This window comes from Gracilinanus agilis, chromosome 1, assembly GCF_016433145.1.
Source record: "Gracilinanus agilis isolate LMUSP501 chromosome 1, AgileGrace, whole genome shotgun sequence".
In the NCBI taxonomy this organism is placed as follows: Eukaryota; Metazoa; Chordata; class Mammalia; order Didelphimorphia; family Didelphidae; genus Gracilinanus; species Gracilinanus agilis.
The window spans coordinates 569,982,482-569,997,922 of NC_058130.1; the positions used below are offsets into that span (position 1 = coordinate 569,982,482).

At 35.3% G+C, this 15,441-nt stretch overlaps 1 protein-coding gene across 1 annotated transcript in view; it reads left to right on the top strand.

The window, feature by feature from the left end:
* Positions 1 to 15,441, top strand: part of CCDC102B (coiled-coil domain containing 102B) — a 527,613-nt gene that overhangs the window by 240,092 nt on the left and 272,080 nt on the right. Inside the window, exon 7 of the mRNA XM_044658091.1 lies at positions 7,942 to 8,151. Within this exon, the coding sequence (XP_044514026.1) occupies positions 7,942 to 8,151 (210 nt within the window). The remainder of the gene's footprint in view (positions 1 to 7,941; positions 8,152 to 15,441) is intronic.

Genomic DNA, 15,441 nt, shown 5'->3' on the forward strand with positions numbered 1-15,441 from the left:
ATTAGATTGACCAGTACTTTGTCAATTTTATCTGTTTTTTCAAAATACCAGCTTCTAGTCTTATTTATTAGTTCAATAGTTCTTTTACTTTCGATTTTATTCATTTCTCCCTTAATTTTTAGTATTTCTAATTTAGTTTTCATCTGGGGGTTTTTAATTTGCTTGCTTTCTAAATTTTTGAGTTGCATACCCAATTCATTAATCTCTGCCCTCCTTAATTTGTTAATATATGCACTCAAGGATATAAATTTCCCCCTGAGTACTGCCTTGGCTGCATCCCACAGAGTTTGGTAGGATGTCTCATCATTGTCATTCTCTTCAATTAAATTGTTGATTGTTTCTATGATTTCTTCTTTGACAAATTGATTTTGGAGAATCATATTGTTTAATTTCCAATTGGTTTTTGATTTGCGTGTCCAGGTGCCCTTACTAATTATTATTTTTATTGCATTATGATCTGAGGTTACATTTATTATATCTGCTCTTTTGCATTTGTTTGCAATGATTCTATGCCCTATTACATGGTCAATCTTTGTAAATGTACCATGTGCAGCTGAAAAGAAGGTGTATTCCTTTTTCTCCCTATTTATTTTTCTCCACATATCAATTAAGTCTAATTTTTCTAGGACTTCATTCATCTCTCTTACCTCTTTCTTATTTATTTTTTGGTTTGATTTATCTAGATCTGAAAGAGGAATATTTAGATCTCCCACTATTATGGTTTTACTATCTATTTCCTTCTTGAGCTCTGCCAGTTTCTCCTTTATGAATTTGGATGCTATACCATTTGGTGCATACATATTAAGTAGTGTTATTTCCTCATTGTTTATACTGCCTTTAATCAGGATGTAATGACCTTCCCTGTCTTTTTTAATCATATCTATTTTTACTTTGGCTTTGTCAGAAATTATAATAGCCACTCCTGGCTTGTTTTTCTCATTTGACGCCCAAAAGATTTTGCTCAAGCCCTGAACCTTAAACTTGTGTATATCCACCCGCCTGATATGTGTTTCTTATAGACAACATATGGTAGGATTTTGGTTTCTAATCCACTCTGCTATTTGCTTCCATTTTATGAGAGAGTTCATCCCATTCACATTCAGAGTTATAATTATAAGTTGTGCATTCGCTGACATTTTCGTATCCTCCCCTATTCCTACCCCTTCTCCTTAAACTATTTCCTTTTAAACCAGTGGTTTGCTATTAAGACCCTATCCCTTATCCCCTCCCTTGTCTAACTTCCCTTTCTACCCCCTCCCTTATTATTCACCTCTTTTTGTTTTTAAAGGCCCTTCTTCTCCCCTCCCTTTTTTGACCTCCCCACTCCCATGCTCCCCTTGGTTTATCCCTTCTGACTTTCTCAGTAGGGTTGGATAAGAGTTTTATATCCCAATGGATAGTATAGCTACTCTTCCCTCTCTGGGTTGATTACACTGAGAATGAGGTTTAAATAATACCTCTTAATGCTCTCTTCCTCTCCTTCTTATAATAGTATTTGTCCCCTTTCCTTCCCATACCCTCTTTGTGTGTAATATAATATCCTATTTTTCTTATTCACTCAAGTTTCTCTTGGTGTCCCCTACTGTTCACCCCCCTTTCCCACCTCCCATATCATCTTAGACCATTTACTATTCTACCCTCTACCTGTGAATTATTCTTCTGATTACTATAATAGTGAATACTATAATAGTGAATAGAGTTCACTACCGAGAATTATACATAGCATTTCTCTACATAGGAATACAGATAATTAGATCTTACTGAGGCCCTTAAAAAGGCAAATTTAAAAGTTATGAGTTTTCTTTCTTTCCCCTCTGTTTCTTATTTACCTTTTCATGTTTCTCTCGATTTTTGTGGTTGGATATCAAACTTTCCATTTAGCCCTGGTTTTTTCTGTGCAAATACTTGGAAATCTTCAATTTTGTTGAATGCCCATACTTTCCCCTGGAAGTATATAGTCAATTTTGAAGGGTAGTTGATCCGTGGTTGCAGGCCCAGCTCTCTTGCCTTTCTCAACATCATATTCCAAGCCTTGAGGTCTTTTAGCATGGAGGCTGCCAGGTCCTGTGTGATCCTGATTGGTGCTCCTTGATATTTGAATTGTCTCTTTCTGGCTTCTTGTAAGATTTTTTCTTTTACTTGGAAGCTCTTAAATTTGGCAATTATATTTCTGGGCGTTGTCTTTTCTAAGTCGAGTGTCGAGGGTGATCTATGGATCCTTTCAATGTCTATATTGCCCTCTTGTTGTAGGACTTCAGGGCAATTTTGCTGAATAATTTCTTTTAGTATGGAGTCCAGGTTTCTATTAATTTCTGGTTTTTCTGGAAGTCCAATGATTCTCAAATTGTCTCTTCTAGACCGGTTTTCTTGGTCTGTCACTTTCTCATTGAGATATTTCATGTTTCCTTCTATTTTTTCAGTCTTTTGACTTTGTTTCATTTGTTCTTGTTGTCTTGAGAGATCATTAGCTTCTAATTGCTCAATTCTAGCCTTTAGGGACTGGTTTTCGGCTATAATCTTTTGGTTTTCGGCCATGATCTTTTGGTTTTCGCCTATGAACTTTTGGTTTTCGGCAATGATCTTTTGCTTTTCGGCTATGATTTTTTGGTTTTCCTTTTCAATCTGGTCCTTTCTGGTGTTCACTTTGCTTATCAGTTCATTTGATTTCTTAGCTTCACTTTCCATTTGCAAAATTCTGCCTTTTAAACTGTTGTTTTCTTGCCTGATTTCCTTTTGAGCTATTTCCCATTTCTCTAACCAAATCTTTTCCATCTTTCTTGTCATCTCAGGTTTGAACTTTTCAAGAGCTTGTGACCAGTTTTCATTATTATTTTGGGAGGGTCCAGATGCTTGTTGGTTCTCCCCCTCTATTTGCTTGGTTGTCTTGATTTTCTCTGTGTAAAAGTTGTCGAGTGTTAAAGATTTCTTTTTCTTGTTAATCTTTCTCATCTGAGCTTCCTGATTCTGGGTAGCTATTGTTATCCCAGCAGCTTCTTAGCTTTATCCTCGCGCTCAGGGTCTGTCTGCAGTCTTTTGGGTCCTGAGGTCTGAATTCTGGTTTTTCTCAAGGTCAAGCCCCCTAGTGGACCCCCTTGCTTGGTCCTCTGCTGGAGGTTTCTTTACAAGTCTCAGGGAGCTACTTCCACAGTCGTATACCCGTCTGTGCTGGTTCCCCACTCAGGGTTTCAGAGCCTTCGCTCACACTCATGAGCGTGCCTGTGTCTTCCTGCGCCCGAGCTCTGCACCCACGCTCAGAATCTGTGAGCGTTCTTTAGCTTTTTGGGGTCCTAAATCTTGCTGCTCTCAGAAACAGGCCCAGGAGCTGCCAATGACTCAATGGGTGCCCCAAACTTGCTCTATTTCTTTTTAGCTGGCTTTGGTGCTATAGGTGGCATGTGTGGAGGGTGTGGGGGGGGTTGCTCAGCCTGCGATTTAGTAAGAGCTGTTTCACCCCTTTATAGCATGGAAATGTCCCGATTCCACGTATCTTCCACACTGAGCCCTGTTGTGGGGTCCCTCCATTCGACTGGGTTTGTTTTTATATCTCCTTGAGGAGTCTTATATGTTTCGGTTAGGAGAGGTTAAGAGCTGCTTTTTACTCTGCCTCCATCTTAACCTGGAAGCTCTTTGTTATGTTTTTTTAAAGAAAATTCTTCTTTATTGTAAATCAAAATCTGAATCCCTGTAACATCTAATTCGCAGTTTAAATTTTTCTCTCTATAACTATATAGAATATATATGATCCATCATCCATCTACATTATAACATTTGCTTTATTTGAAAAGGATTATTACTCCTGTAACCTTTTTCATTCCAAGCTAAACATCCAAGTTTTCTTCCATAATTTCCAATTTGATGTGGTTTTTGAGAACCCTCCTGATTTCACATGTTTTCCAGCTTGTGAAGGTCCCCTTTAAAATGCAATGTCATGAACTGAACAACATGTAGTCTGAGTGGTTCAGATTACATGAGCATTATTGCATTCCTTTTTTTTACATTTTACCACTAATACAGATTTTTAGTTCATTATTTTTTTATAGCTACTGTTACAGACTACTACATAGTTGTAGTCAAATCATTTGAGTTGGATGAATATTTATTGTCATTCAATGTATTAGGTATTGTTCTGTGTGCTGAAGATTCCAAAGTCTTAAATTCCTGCATCAGGTTTTTCTCCTATCCCAACAATCCTACACATTGCTGCCATGGTATTTCTAAAACTCATCTCTGATGATGTTACTTTACTGCTCGATATATTGTTAAGTGTCCTCTCAGACTCAATATAAATTGCTTTTATTGGCATATGAAGCTTTTTTGCAATCTGGCTCCAAACTCTCTATATTATAATTTTTAAATATTTCATACTCTTCACCCCAAAGGCTTGTCCTTGTTGTTGTTTAGATGATATCTCACTTTCCATTTTTATACCTTCGTACAGACTGTCTACTATGTCTTTGTAATACCAGTTTGACATAGTCACCAATTCCACAATATAACATAATCTATGGGGTGACTAGAGTCTGCATTTAACACAAATCCCTATTTAGTATTAACTTCACATAAGGCATGTAGACATCTACTTTCTCTGTACAACTTGCTTTCCTACTTGGCAGTCTAGGTCTCTAGAAAGAATACCACCACACAGTTACGTGCATATCCTATCCTTTCATGGTCCTGGCACTAACTTTGTAAGTGGGAAATGCCCTTTCTCCTCACTACTCTAACTCTCAAGTCCCACCGTTACCTTTCTCTTTAAGAACAAGCTATTCACTATGTATCACACTGGTACCAGATTACAGTAGCTATAGCAATCTGGGTTCCAAGTGTTACATTTATACAAACCAGCCACTCATTATAACAAAACTTTTAGAACTTAAAATAATCACTTAACATAAGGCAAGGGAACTTGTTATAACACCATAGATTTTCATATTAAATCAAATGCGTATGTGGGAGAGAGAGAGTAGGTATACACTTACAGGAACGTGGCAAAGAAACTCTTGAGAAAGAAAAATCCATATATTTAGAGTAACCTGCAACTTTGCACTGCTTTTATGTCATTGGCCCATTTAGGAACATTTGTATCATGTGAAATGCCATCTCTATTCATTGCTTGTCCTTTAGTCTTCACCTCCTCAGATATGTAAATCCTCTTTTCTTTTATATTTGACTGTTGCATTTACAGACTGTTTCCATTTTAATCATCATTAAAAGGGCATTTAGAAAGTGATAGGTGTTTATTTGAATAACAGTTCTATTTTTTATGCCAAAGAAATGCAGATCTCATGAAATTGGCTCTTTCGGCATTATACAAATCATCCTGCTCAGCTATTCACCTATTTACATGCTGTGTTGTCAAATCAGAGCAGAGCTACCAGTATACAGTCAGGTTTAATCTATAGCTAATCCTACCCAGCCAGCTCTTACATAGCAAAACATCTAGTGTATCTGCCTTTCCATTTTCTTTTTTATCTTCTCTAAACAGAGGGGAGCAGGAAAAGGGAATATATACTTATAAGCTTCCCTTCTCTAAAGCTTTAGGTGGCACTGAAAGACAATAGATGAACTGTCATCTTCATTCAGTTGGCCAAGCAATAACAACCAAAGCCTTCTTGTCAGATAAAATTCTTCTTGTCAGTGGTCTCTTTAAATGGTTCAAACAAACCACCTTTTAAATTCCATGCTATTTCTTCCTTTTCTATAAATGTTTAGTTTATATTTCTGTTGTATCTTTCAGTAGTTTGCGTCAAAGTAATTGGCTTTTCATTCTCTATTACCCACCTTTCAATAAAAAGGTTATAACTCCTCAAATTTCCCCATGAAATCAATAATCGTATAAAAACATATATTACATGATTTCCATTGTTTTCAGGTTTTCCCTTTAGCCATAAAACAGTTGTCTGTAAATAAGTTTAGGAGATATCTGTCCTGCAGTCCTAAAGTATAAAATGTGGCCCTCCAACTCATTATGTGTCCTTGAACTGTTTCTTTGTAATTAAATTTTTCTGACTTGCAATATGTAAAAATTCTCTCTCTGATCCTTTAAAACATAAAACTGTTTACAGCAAAATGAGTTATTCTATATTGTTCTCAAGGTGACTTGAATCCCTATATTTATGCCACAGTTTATTTTATGTTACAAATTGCTTAAATCCTATCAGAAAGCTGTTAGTTCATGTACATATTTTAGTGTTTTTTATTCAAGTTCTTTCTTAATTCCCATTAGGTATCAACATATTCATCTATAAGAATGACCAAAAAAAAAAGCTTCATTTGCCCTATCTCTACAGCTGTCATGTGTTATTTCCCCCCAATTAAAGTGTGATCTTCTTGAGTACAGAACTTTCCTGACGCATTTCTGTTTTTTTCCTTATCATAGGTGCTCTCTCTTTAATTGGAGGAAAATTACACATAACAGTTGTGGGTTAGATGGAAAGACCCAGAAATACTAAGAGTTCAGAAGCAGATCATGGTAGTAGGGGGTCTTTGGCTATTTCAGTAAGTCAGATGACCTTGCGAGATAAATCCTATTTAAAAATTATGTATATAATTTTAAAACCTCAAGATATTATCTTAAAACATTTTTTGCTGGCAGAACTTTTTCCTAAAATTCATGACTTCTCCTTTGGGATCCTTACATTAACATTTTTGGAAAAGTTTAAAAAGGTCAACTGTCCAATCTCATCCAATTCTGCCTCACCTTTGGAGAAAGAATTTTTAATAGTTTTGTGTCGATGCATTTAGAAGTCTGATGAAAATCTGTTTCAGAATAAAGCTTATAAATGTATGAATATATAGTATTACAAATTAAAAATGGATATGTTGCAATACAGTTATTACAATATTTTAAAGGAGCAAACAAGTTGGGGAAGTTTAAAGGGTAAGAATCCCCTATTCTAGAACCTTATTGAAATATATCCCTAGACGGATATAATCCATGGAGCCTTGACCTGTTCTCCTACTCTTTATTTCCTACTCCCAGTTAACATCAATGATCACAAGAATTGGTAGGTGGTTTCAGGAATAAGAGGGAATATGGGTTAAATTTTTTTCACTGTTCAAAGGAAAATCAGTAGTATATTAGTTAGAGTTCTAAGCTTGGAGTCAGGAAGATGTTTGATTCCTATTTCTTCAGTCTTTTGGTCATCTGTGTGACCCTGGAAAATCACTGTTCCTCCATCTGCTTCAATTTCATCAATTGTAAAATGAAGCCAATGATAATACTATTTCACAAAGTGGTTTTAAGGATTAAATTACGTACTATGAATAGTGTTTTGCAAATATTAAAGTGCTTTATAAACTCTTGATACCATTACTTCAACAAAATTATGAACTATAATACCTCTTATAGGCCAGATAAGAAGCTAATTATTATTTATCATAATATTTTTACACGGGAAAAATAATGGTCTGAGTTCCAAAGACCAGACTTTTAAATACACTTTTAGCACACGGTATATGTGCAAGGTAAGGCTACGCAGACATAGATTATAGTAACATTCTCTAATGATCAAAATGCTCCCTTGATTATCTCTGCTTGAATCGGTAGGATGACCTTGCTTTTCTACTTAAAGGTCAACTTTTATTTTAGTCAGAAGGAAGAGTGTAGAGTATACAGATTGTCATGGAATTGTTTGACTGTGATGTTCATGATTAATCACCCAGACTAGATTAACTATGTTGGAACCCGGTTTATCCATAGATAGTGTTAGCTTTAGATTCTTGGTGTTTTATGTCAGTTTCTCAAACATGACAATATCAGACAAAGATATTTCTTCTCTGAGTACTCAAAGACACATCTCTTAAAAATAAATGTAGTGATTACTTTTCTGAATTTGCCATCAAACCTTCTCAGCATGCATTGTTTGTTTGAATCCCCTAGTAGCTGGGCATTTACAGGTATCTCATGCTGTTTTTTTTTTTTGTATTTTATGTTTTCAGCTGGAGAGACTACAGGCTGAGAACACCTCAGAGTGGGGTAAGAGAGAAATACTTGAAACCGAAAAACAAAGCCTAGAGAGAGACAATAGAAGGTTAAAGGCTCAGGTGAAAGAAATGGAAGAGCTTTTGGATAGAAAAAATCCATTAACTGCAACCTCTCAAGGTCCTGATTTGAAGACATCACAAAGTGAGCTATTTGAGAAAAACAAGGTATGGATTGTACTTTGAAGTACATTTTCTTACTTACATATGTTCTACATCTAATACTAGTTATCTTCAAGTTTGACCTAAGTCCCCAAATCTGACTTCTGTCTTTTCTGCCATCTAAGATAAAAGCAAAAAGGTATCATACTGGGTTTTCTATTCTCTAACTTTTGGTTCATGAATGTAAAAACTTAGAACATCAAAGGATTTGGATTGCAGTTTTAGATTATGTCAAAGCCTCTCTAGGACTTCATGAAACCTGTAGTTTCAAATATTTCCTCTTAATAACAAGAAGTCATAAGAAAAACTTATTCATTGTTGATGACTTCGTAGGCCTGTTGTGTTTCATTCCCTGTACATTTTCTGAGCAATTGACCTTTATTCATATGAAGTGTCTTGTCCCATCAATTCTAGTAATTACTCAGTAATCTTTAGTCAGCAGCAATCTTAGTAAACACTTGATAGATGTGGCCTACTATTTGCTTATCCTTGCTTCCTATGTAATCAAGAGGATATTAGGTGATTTTAAAAAGAATTAAAAATATCAGTTTTAAGAGAAATTTCAGAGGTACTTCTACACACATATACATACAATATGTAATCAAAATATTCAATAAAAACCTGCATTATCTAAATTCTTTTCTTCATGATTCTGAGAATACCTTCACATTCATAGAGGGAAAATATTTTGCTTATAAGTTTTAAAATATTTAAGCCTTAGTTTATATTGTCACTCTGATTTGTAATGTAATTTTGTGATATAATATATTTTAATATAATTTATATATGACTAATATATAAATTATATCTTTCTTTCTTCTTTATTGAGCAACCAACTAACATCAATTGACCAAAAATAATTCATTAAATATCTACCATATGACAGGCACTGAAAATGTAGGGAAAAAAGAAATAAATCTTTAGCCTAAAGAGTTTATTTTCTTTCAGATCAAATAGCAGGCATACATATAAGTAAATACAAAATATACGCAAAATAAATATAATATAACTTTGTGGGAGTGGGAAAAAGAGTGAGACTTAGGGCAGGGCAGGTAAGGAAAGTTTCCTATAGGAGATGGCACTTTAGCTGTCTTTGAAGAAGCTAGCAAACTGAAGAGATAATGGTAAGGAGATTTGTTTTAAAATATGTTCATAGGCTTCACTTAGCTTGTCTCCACTGAGTTCATTTAGGTCTTGGCACAATTTGCATCATGGCCTCCGTTCCCTTCGTGCTTCAGTGCTTAGGGAGCAATGGGGGCCTAGGGCCTTGTTAGTCTCAGCGCCCTGTTAGGGGCAAAGCCTTGGGCTGCAGACCATGTCTTCCCCTCTCCCCACCACCCCTTCTCCACCACCCCTTCCCCATGGAGACCCAATTGTCAGCCTCTGCCTGAGAACTGCTTGGGAGTCTGCTAGTATATCACTAGCTGCAGAATGTTCCCTTTTGATATCTTTGTCCTATCTGTGTAATTTCTGTATATTTTGCCTGTGCCATTGAGCACAGTGTAGGTGGGCTTCCAGGCAACATGTCCCTACAATTGGAATGCTCCTCCTTCATCCTACCTTACGGAAAAAGCCCGTCATTTCAGATTGAAAGTACCAACAACTTTTCAAGGTTGAAGATGGAGAAACTAGTTTGTGCTCTCCTTGAAAAGGTGTTGGTACTTTCAGTCTGAAATGACGGGCTTTTTCCATAAGGTAAGATGAAGGAGGAGCCATCAGCGTGGGATCCTCTAGGATGGCATCATAACTGAATGCCCAACGACGCATTCCAATTGGTAGGGACATGTTGCCTTTACTGGGCTTAGACATCAGCACTATGGACTCTGGAAATGGAGATAAAGACAAACTCTCATCTGAAAAATGGAGCCATTTTGGACTAAGAACCTTTCAGAAATCAAATTCAGGTTTCAGTATTCAGTCCTACAGAGAAACCATCACGAGTGGAGTTCATTTGGGCTCAGGCTACTAGAATTGCAGAAGACCCAGCAGCCTTCAAGCAACCTAAATGGACCTTCCAGTAATGGAAGGAAAGAAACCAGCTCCATGGGTCCATAACCTCGAACCAAGAGACATGAATGTGTTGACTCCCACAGGGTTCTAAAGCTTCCTTTTCATATGAGCAAAGTTACTTTTCCTGCTGACCCACACATATGTAGAGAGGGTGTTGTAGACAGACTTTTCCTTCTTCCCATCCACCTTGCTCTTGACATAGGAAAGATGCCATCCATTTGCAATTCTGCTGATGAAGATAGTATTCCTGGGCAGGTAGTGAATGTTTCCTTAAATATTTGTAGCAAAGCTTGACTCTTTAATGCTAGAAGACTTATTTTGTAATGACTCAAAGTTGATCTGAATAACTTCTCACAGTAGTCAATCCCTTTATACTATTGTCTTTTCTCTCAGTATCTCCCACACTGGAGCAACCAGAGCAAGAGCACCTTATGACCTTTGCCTGGTTGCTCCTAATTTATTTAATCTTAAAATTCAAACATTCTTCACTGATTACAATTTTCATTGAATAGCAGAGTATTCAAAATACTTCTATAATTACTATTTATTAAAACCTCTCACTTGCTCAAAGTTATTTTGTTTTAACATGCAAATCATTTCTGCATTTGAAGGCTGTATGTTATTCAGAATTTATCTGAAGGTATCACAAGTGACATTGATCTTCCTATTAAATATTAAGTCAACAACAAAGATATAACTTCAAATTATTTGAACACCTTTCTAGTGGACCAAAAAAATGACATATGACAATGGGGTTATAATTGGAAACCAAGAGGATAGATATTTGGTATGCCTGCCATTTTCCAGATCCTGTCCATAGACAACCTCCAGAATACTTTTGTTTCTGTTGGGTCAATAGAATTCTGACCTGTACTTCTCTGTCTGGATGTTTGAATCTAGAAGATCTGTATCAGAATGACCTAGATAATTTTGCAGATTCTAAATTATTTGGAGTACCAACAGGACATTCTTAATTTCTTAGAAAGGCTTTAGCAGTCTCTTCCCAAATCCACATTTGAGGTCCATAACCTCAAATAATTATTCTATACTGGTAGGATACAGTCAGTCATTTCCTTAGAAGTCATCTGCCCTGAAACCTTCATCCTTCACATATAAGTAGTTTTTAAACTAGTCAGTCTCAGTATCTTCTGAATCTTCACATTCTCTATAGTTTAAAGTCTGGTCAGTAGCATACTGAACTGTGTCTTTTCTGGGATAATGAGCATGTTAATAAAGCCCAACATTTTTTTTTCTGTTTTATATCAGATCAAGAAGTAGTTCTCTATTTCTATCAAAAACTCATGTTTTCAGGGGGCAGCTGGGTAGCTCAGTGGATTGAGGGTCAGGCCTAGAGATTGGAGGTCCTAGGTTCAAATCTGGACTCAGCCACTTCCCAGCTGTGTGACCCTGGGCAAGTCACTTGACCCCCATTGCCCACCCTTACCAATCTTCCACCTATGGGCTGGTGCAAAGAAGTTAAGGGTTTAAAAAAAAACTCATGTTTTCAATGCAACTATTATACCAAATAATTATTTTTTCTAATTATAGTTCTTTAATCTACACAAATTACCTATTGAAATTTGTACATCTATGTATGTTACTTTTATTAACAACAACAAAAACAACAACAAACCTTTATCTTCCATCTTAAAATCAATACTGTATATTGGTTCCAAGGCAGAAGAATGGTGAGGGTTAGGCAATGAAGGTTAGTTAAATGACTTTCTGAGGGTCATATAGCTAAGAAGTGTCTGAGACCAGATTTGGATCCAGATTTGTCTATAGGCCTGGTTCTCAATCTACTGAGCCATGTAGCTGTTGCCAACACATACATTATTAATGGGAATTGAAAATGATTTTATATTCTTGAAAATTTTTGATGCAAAATGCTTTCAGAAAAACAAAAGTTTTGGAAATGTGCATGCCAATATGAAACATGAAATACAGAAAATTAATTTTCTTCCAGGATTTTCAGCCAAATTCCTATCTCCTTTCTCCTCTCTCTGCACTATACAGTAGATTAAAATAGGCTTTTCCTCCCTTAGAACAAAACAAAAAAAATAACGCATATGTACTTCAAAGATAAAAGTTAAAATTATTTCAGGTGAACGATTCAAATAAATTTCAAGCTCTGAATATTTTTGCAGACATGTTGCTTATACATGTATTTTTACACTATCATTATATGTTTTAAGGAAACCAGAACTGACTTTTTAATGGACCAATTATATTTTGAAAATTAGTAAACAAATCTGTTCTTCATTAACTAAGACTTCAGTGACTGTTCTCAAAAGGTTAATTCTATTTCTGTTTGTGCTGCTAGTAGGGATGGCATTGTTCCATAGCTTCAGCTAAATTGATGAATCAACTGAGATCAGATGATGGATTTTGTGTGGTACTATTGATTGCTTCTCATGGAATGAAGTTTGAATTTTAAAATAATAATGGTATTTGAAAACTATCCTTCAAAAGATCTCACTGGTTACTTAAAAAAAAAGACAAATGGTAAAACAAACTTGGAAGATACACACCTGAAGCCAATGCCATATTATAGTGGTCTTTTTTTCACCCTTTTACATAAATAGCTTGATCTGGTTAATGATTGGTTGTTTTTCTACTATGCCTCCAAAGCATGAGCAATAATTATGAAAATAAAAGTAAAATGAATAATCTAATTTAAGCTTTCAATGCAACTTAAATATCTGTGCAGAAGACAATAAGTTTGATATAAGTTCTATCAAAATGACTTATTTTTGTTACATGAGAAAAATAAAAAAAGATAATTAATATGTTTAGTGCAGATATCAACAAAGTATGTACAAAATTATAAATGCAAGTATTTGAAAAGTGAAAACAAAAACAACCAACCATGTCTGGTCTTTTGGCATGTTTATGTACAAGATGTTAAGTAATTTTTATTGATTTGTCCCTCTGCTAAATTAATTGTTGAAATGATGTGGTCATGAATTAAATGCTATATTTTTTCTTCCTAATAATCATACTTTGCTTTCATTGCACAACTCAAGTCCTATCTTCTTCATTTAGTCTTCTCTGTTAACTCCAATAAATACTAATGTTTCTAATTCCAGATATTCCTTATCACATGAACAAAGTTTCTCCCTTATATTTTCTTAGACCACATTGCATATCTCTGCTTTATTCTTATTTGATGAATTCTACACACATTTATTTAGCACCTTCAATGTGGAGGAAAATAAGCTAGATGATGATGGCCAAAAGAAAATCATTCCTGTCCCATAAGAAAAGGGTTTAGAATGCAGTAATAGTAATGGATACAAATAAAGTATATGCAACTTCAGACAGAATGAAGTAATTTGATAAAGGAGATGTGTCCTTAAGGAAAACAAGAATTCTGCTTGGAATCTTGGAGGTTTGGAGGATTGGAGGAAAGATTGTGTTCAATATATAGAAAATATATATGTTTTATCATACTTGTGTGGACAGATAGTCAACGAGTCAAGTCAACAAGCATTTATTAAGCATACCTGTGATAATTATTGTGCTAAGTACTGGGAATAAGAATACAAGGAAAAAGAAAGACAATTCTTGCCTTCAAGTTGGTAATATATTTTTTAAACCCTTGTACTTCGGTGTATTGTCTCATAGCTGGAAGAGTGGTAAGGGTGGGCAATGGGGGTCAAGTGACTTGCCCAGGGTCACACAGCTGGGAAGTGGCTGAGGCCGGGTTTGAACCTAGGAACTCCTGTCTCTAGGCCTGACTCTCACTCCACTGAGCTACCCAGCTGCCCAAGTTGGTAATATTTTAATAGAGGAAAATATAAGACATAAAATAGAGATAAAGGCAGGAAAGAATGCTTTAGCAAAGGGAAATTGTGAAGAAGTCCAAAGACCAAAGGACAATGGCTCTGGACCCCTACTCAAAACAGTGGTTCAGGAAAGAATTTACCAATGGGAGAAGGAGACAGAGGAGAGGGCAGCTTGGGGGAGGAGAGAGAGAGAGAGAGATATTGTGTGTGTCAGTCACCAAATTTACTGTATGTCAAATGGTATTTTCCTTTTACACTATAAGTTCCTTAAAAGCAGAGAATTTTATATTTTAGCTCTATACTCTCCAGGGTATGCCTCTTGTTAGACACCTTATAAATGGATTATTAAGAAAAATGGAATAAAAAGATACCTTGCTTAAGAGTATTTGGCTATATTCAAATTAGTATTCTTTTTCTTATGTTTACCTCTAATTATTTTGTATATATATATGGCTTTTCTTCCTCTAAGAAGATAAGTTTTTTAAAAATAGATCCCATGGCATATATTTCTATATCCCCATAAAGATCAGTACTATGTTCTTCAGTCAATAAATACTTGCTGAGCAGAATTGAATTGTACTACTATGGTGTTACACAGATCAAACATTACCTAATTCTTCTCTCACCTGCATGCTGGGTTAGCAATTCCTGTTCTAGAATTAGATCTGACAAGCAGGAGGATAAGAGTGAATGCCAAACGATAACTATATAGGCAGAAATGTGTTAAAAACCTACACCTTGGGCTATATTTATACACAAAGAAAAATTTGTATGATAGAAAACAACAGGAAAAAACTGAATTCAGGCATATTATTATTTTCTTTTTGTGCTTTTGTCTATCTTAATTGATATTTTTTACTTTGTATCACTTTAATTTTCCCAAATATCCCTTCTTCCTTCTCTTCCACCCAGAGACTAATTCCATATGAAAGAAAAATTTTAAAAGTTCAGCAAAATTAATGTCAGTCAAGTTTGATAGTAAATATAGTGTTCCACAACCATAGTCCATAATCATTAACTCTGATGAGGCAGTCTCTTCTTTGGGTCAAATAGTCACAATTACCCATCAATGAGTAATTTAGTTGCTGTTGTCCTTTTCATTATATTGCCAAATTATTGTACATATTTTCCCCTTTACATTAGTTCAAATAACTTTCCCATATGCCTCCTTTTTATATGTCAATTACTTTTTCCAGCAAAGTAATATTCAATTACATTCATATATCATAACCTATATCACAGATGTAGAAAATGAAGCCCAAAGAGCTGTCCACAGATATAGTAATGGTCAAGCCTGGATCTAAATTGTGTCCCAGACTATAAAGATAATGATCTTTCTAATATACAACACACTAGTTAATAAAAATGAAACAAAATTCAGGAACAAGCTAGATAAAAGAATTAATTTTTTAACCTTTATTAATATTCATTTTTAACATGGTTACATGATTCATGCTCCACCTTTCCCCTTCAATCCCCACCCCCCGCACCCCGCCCC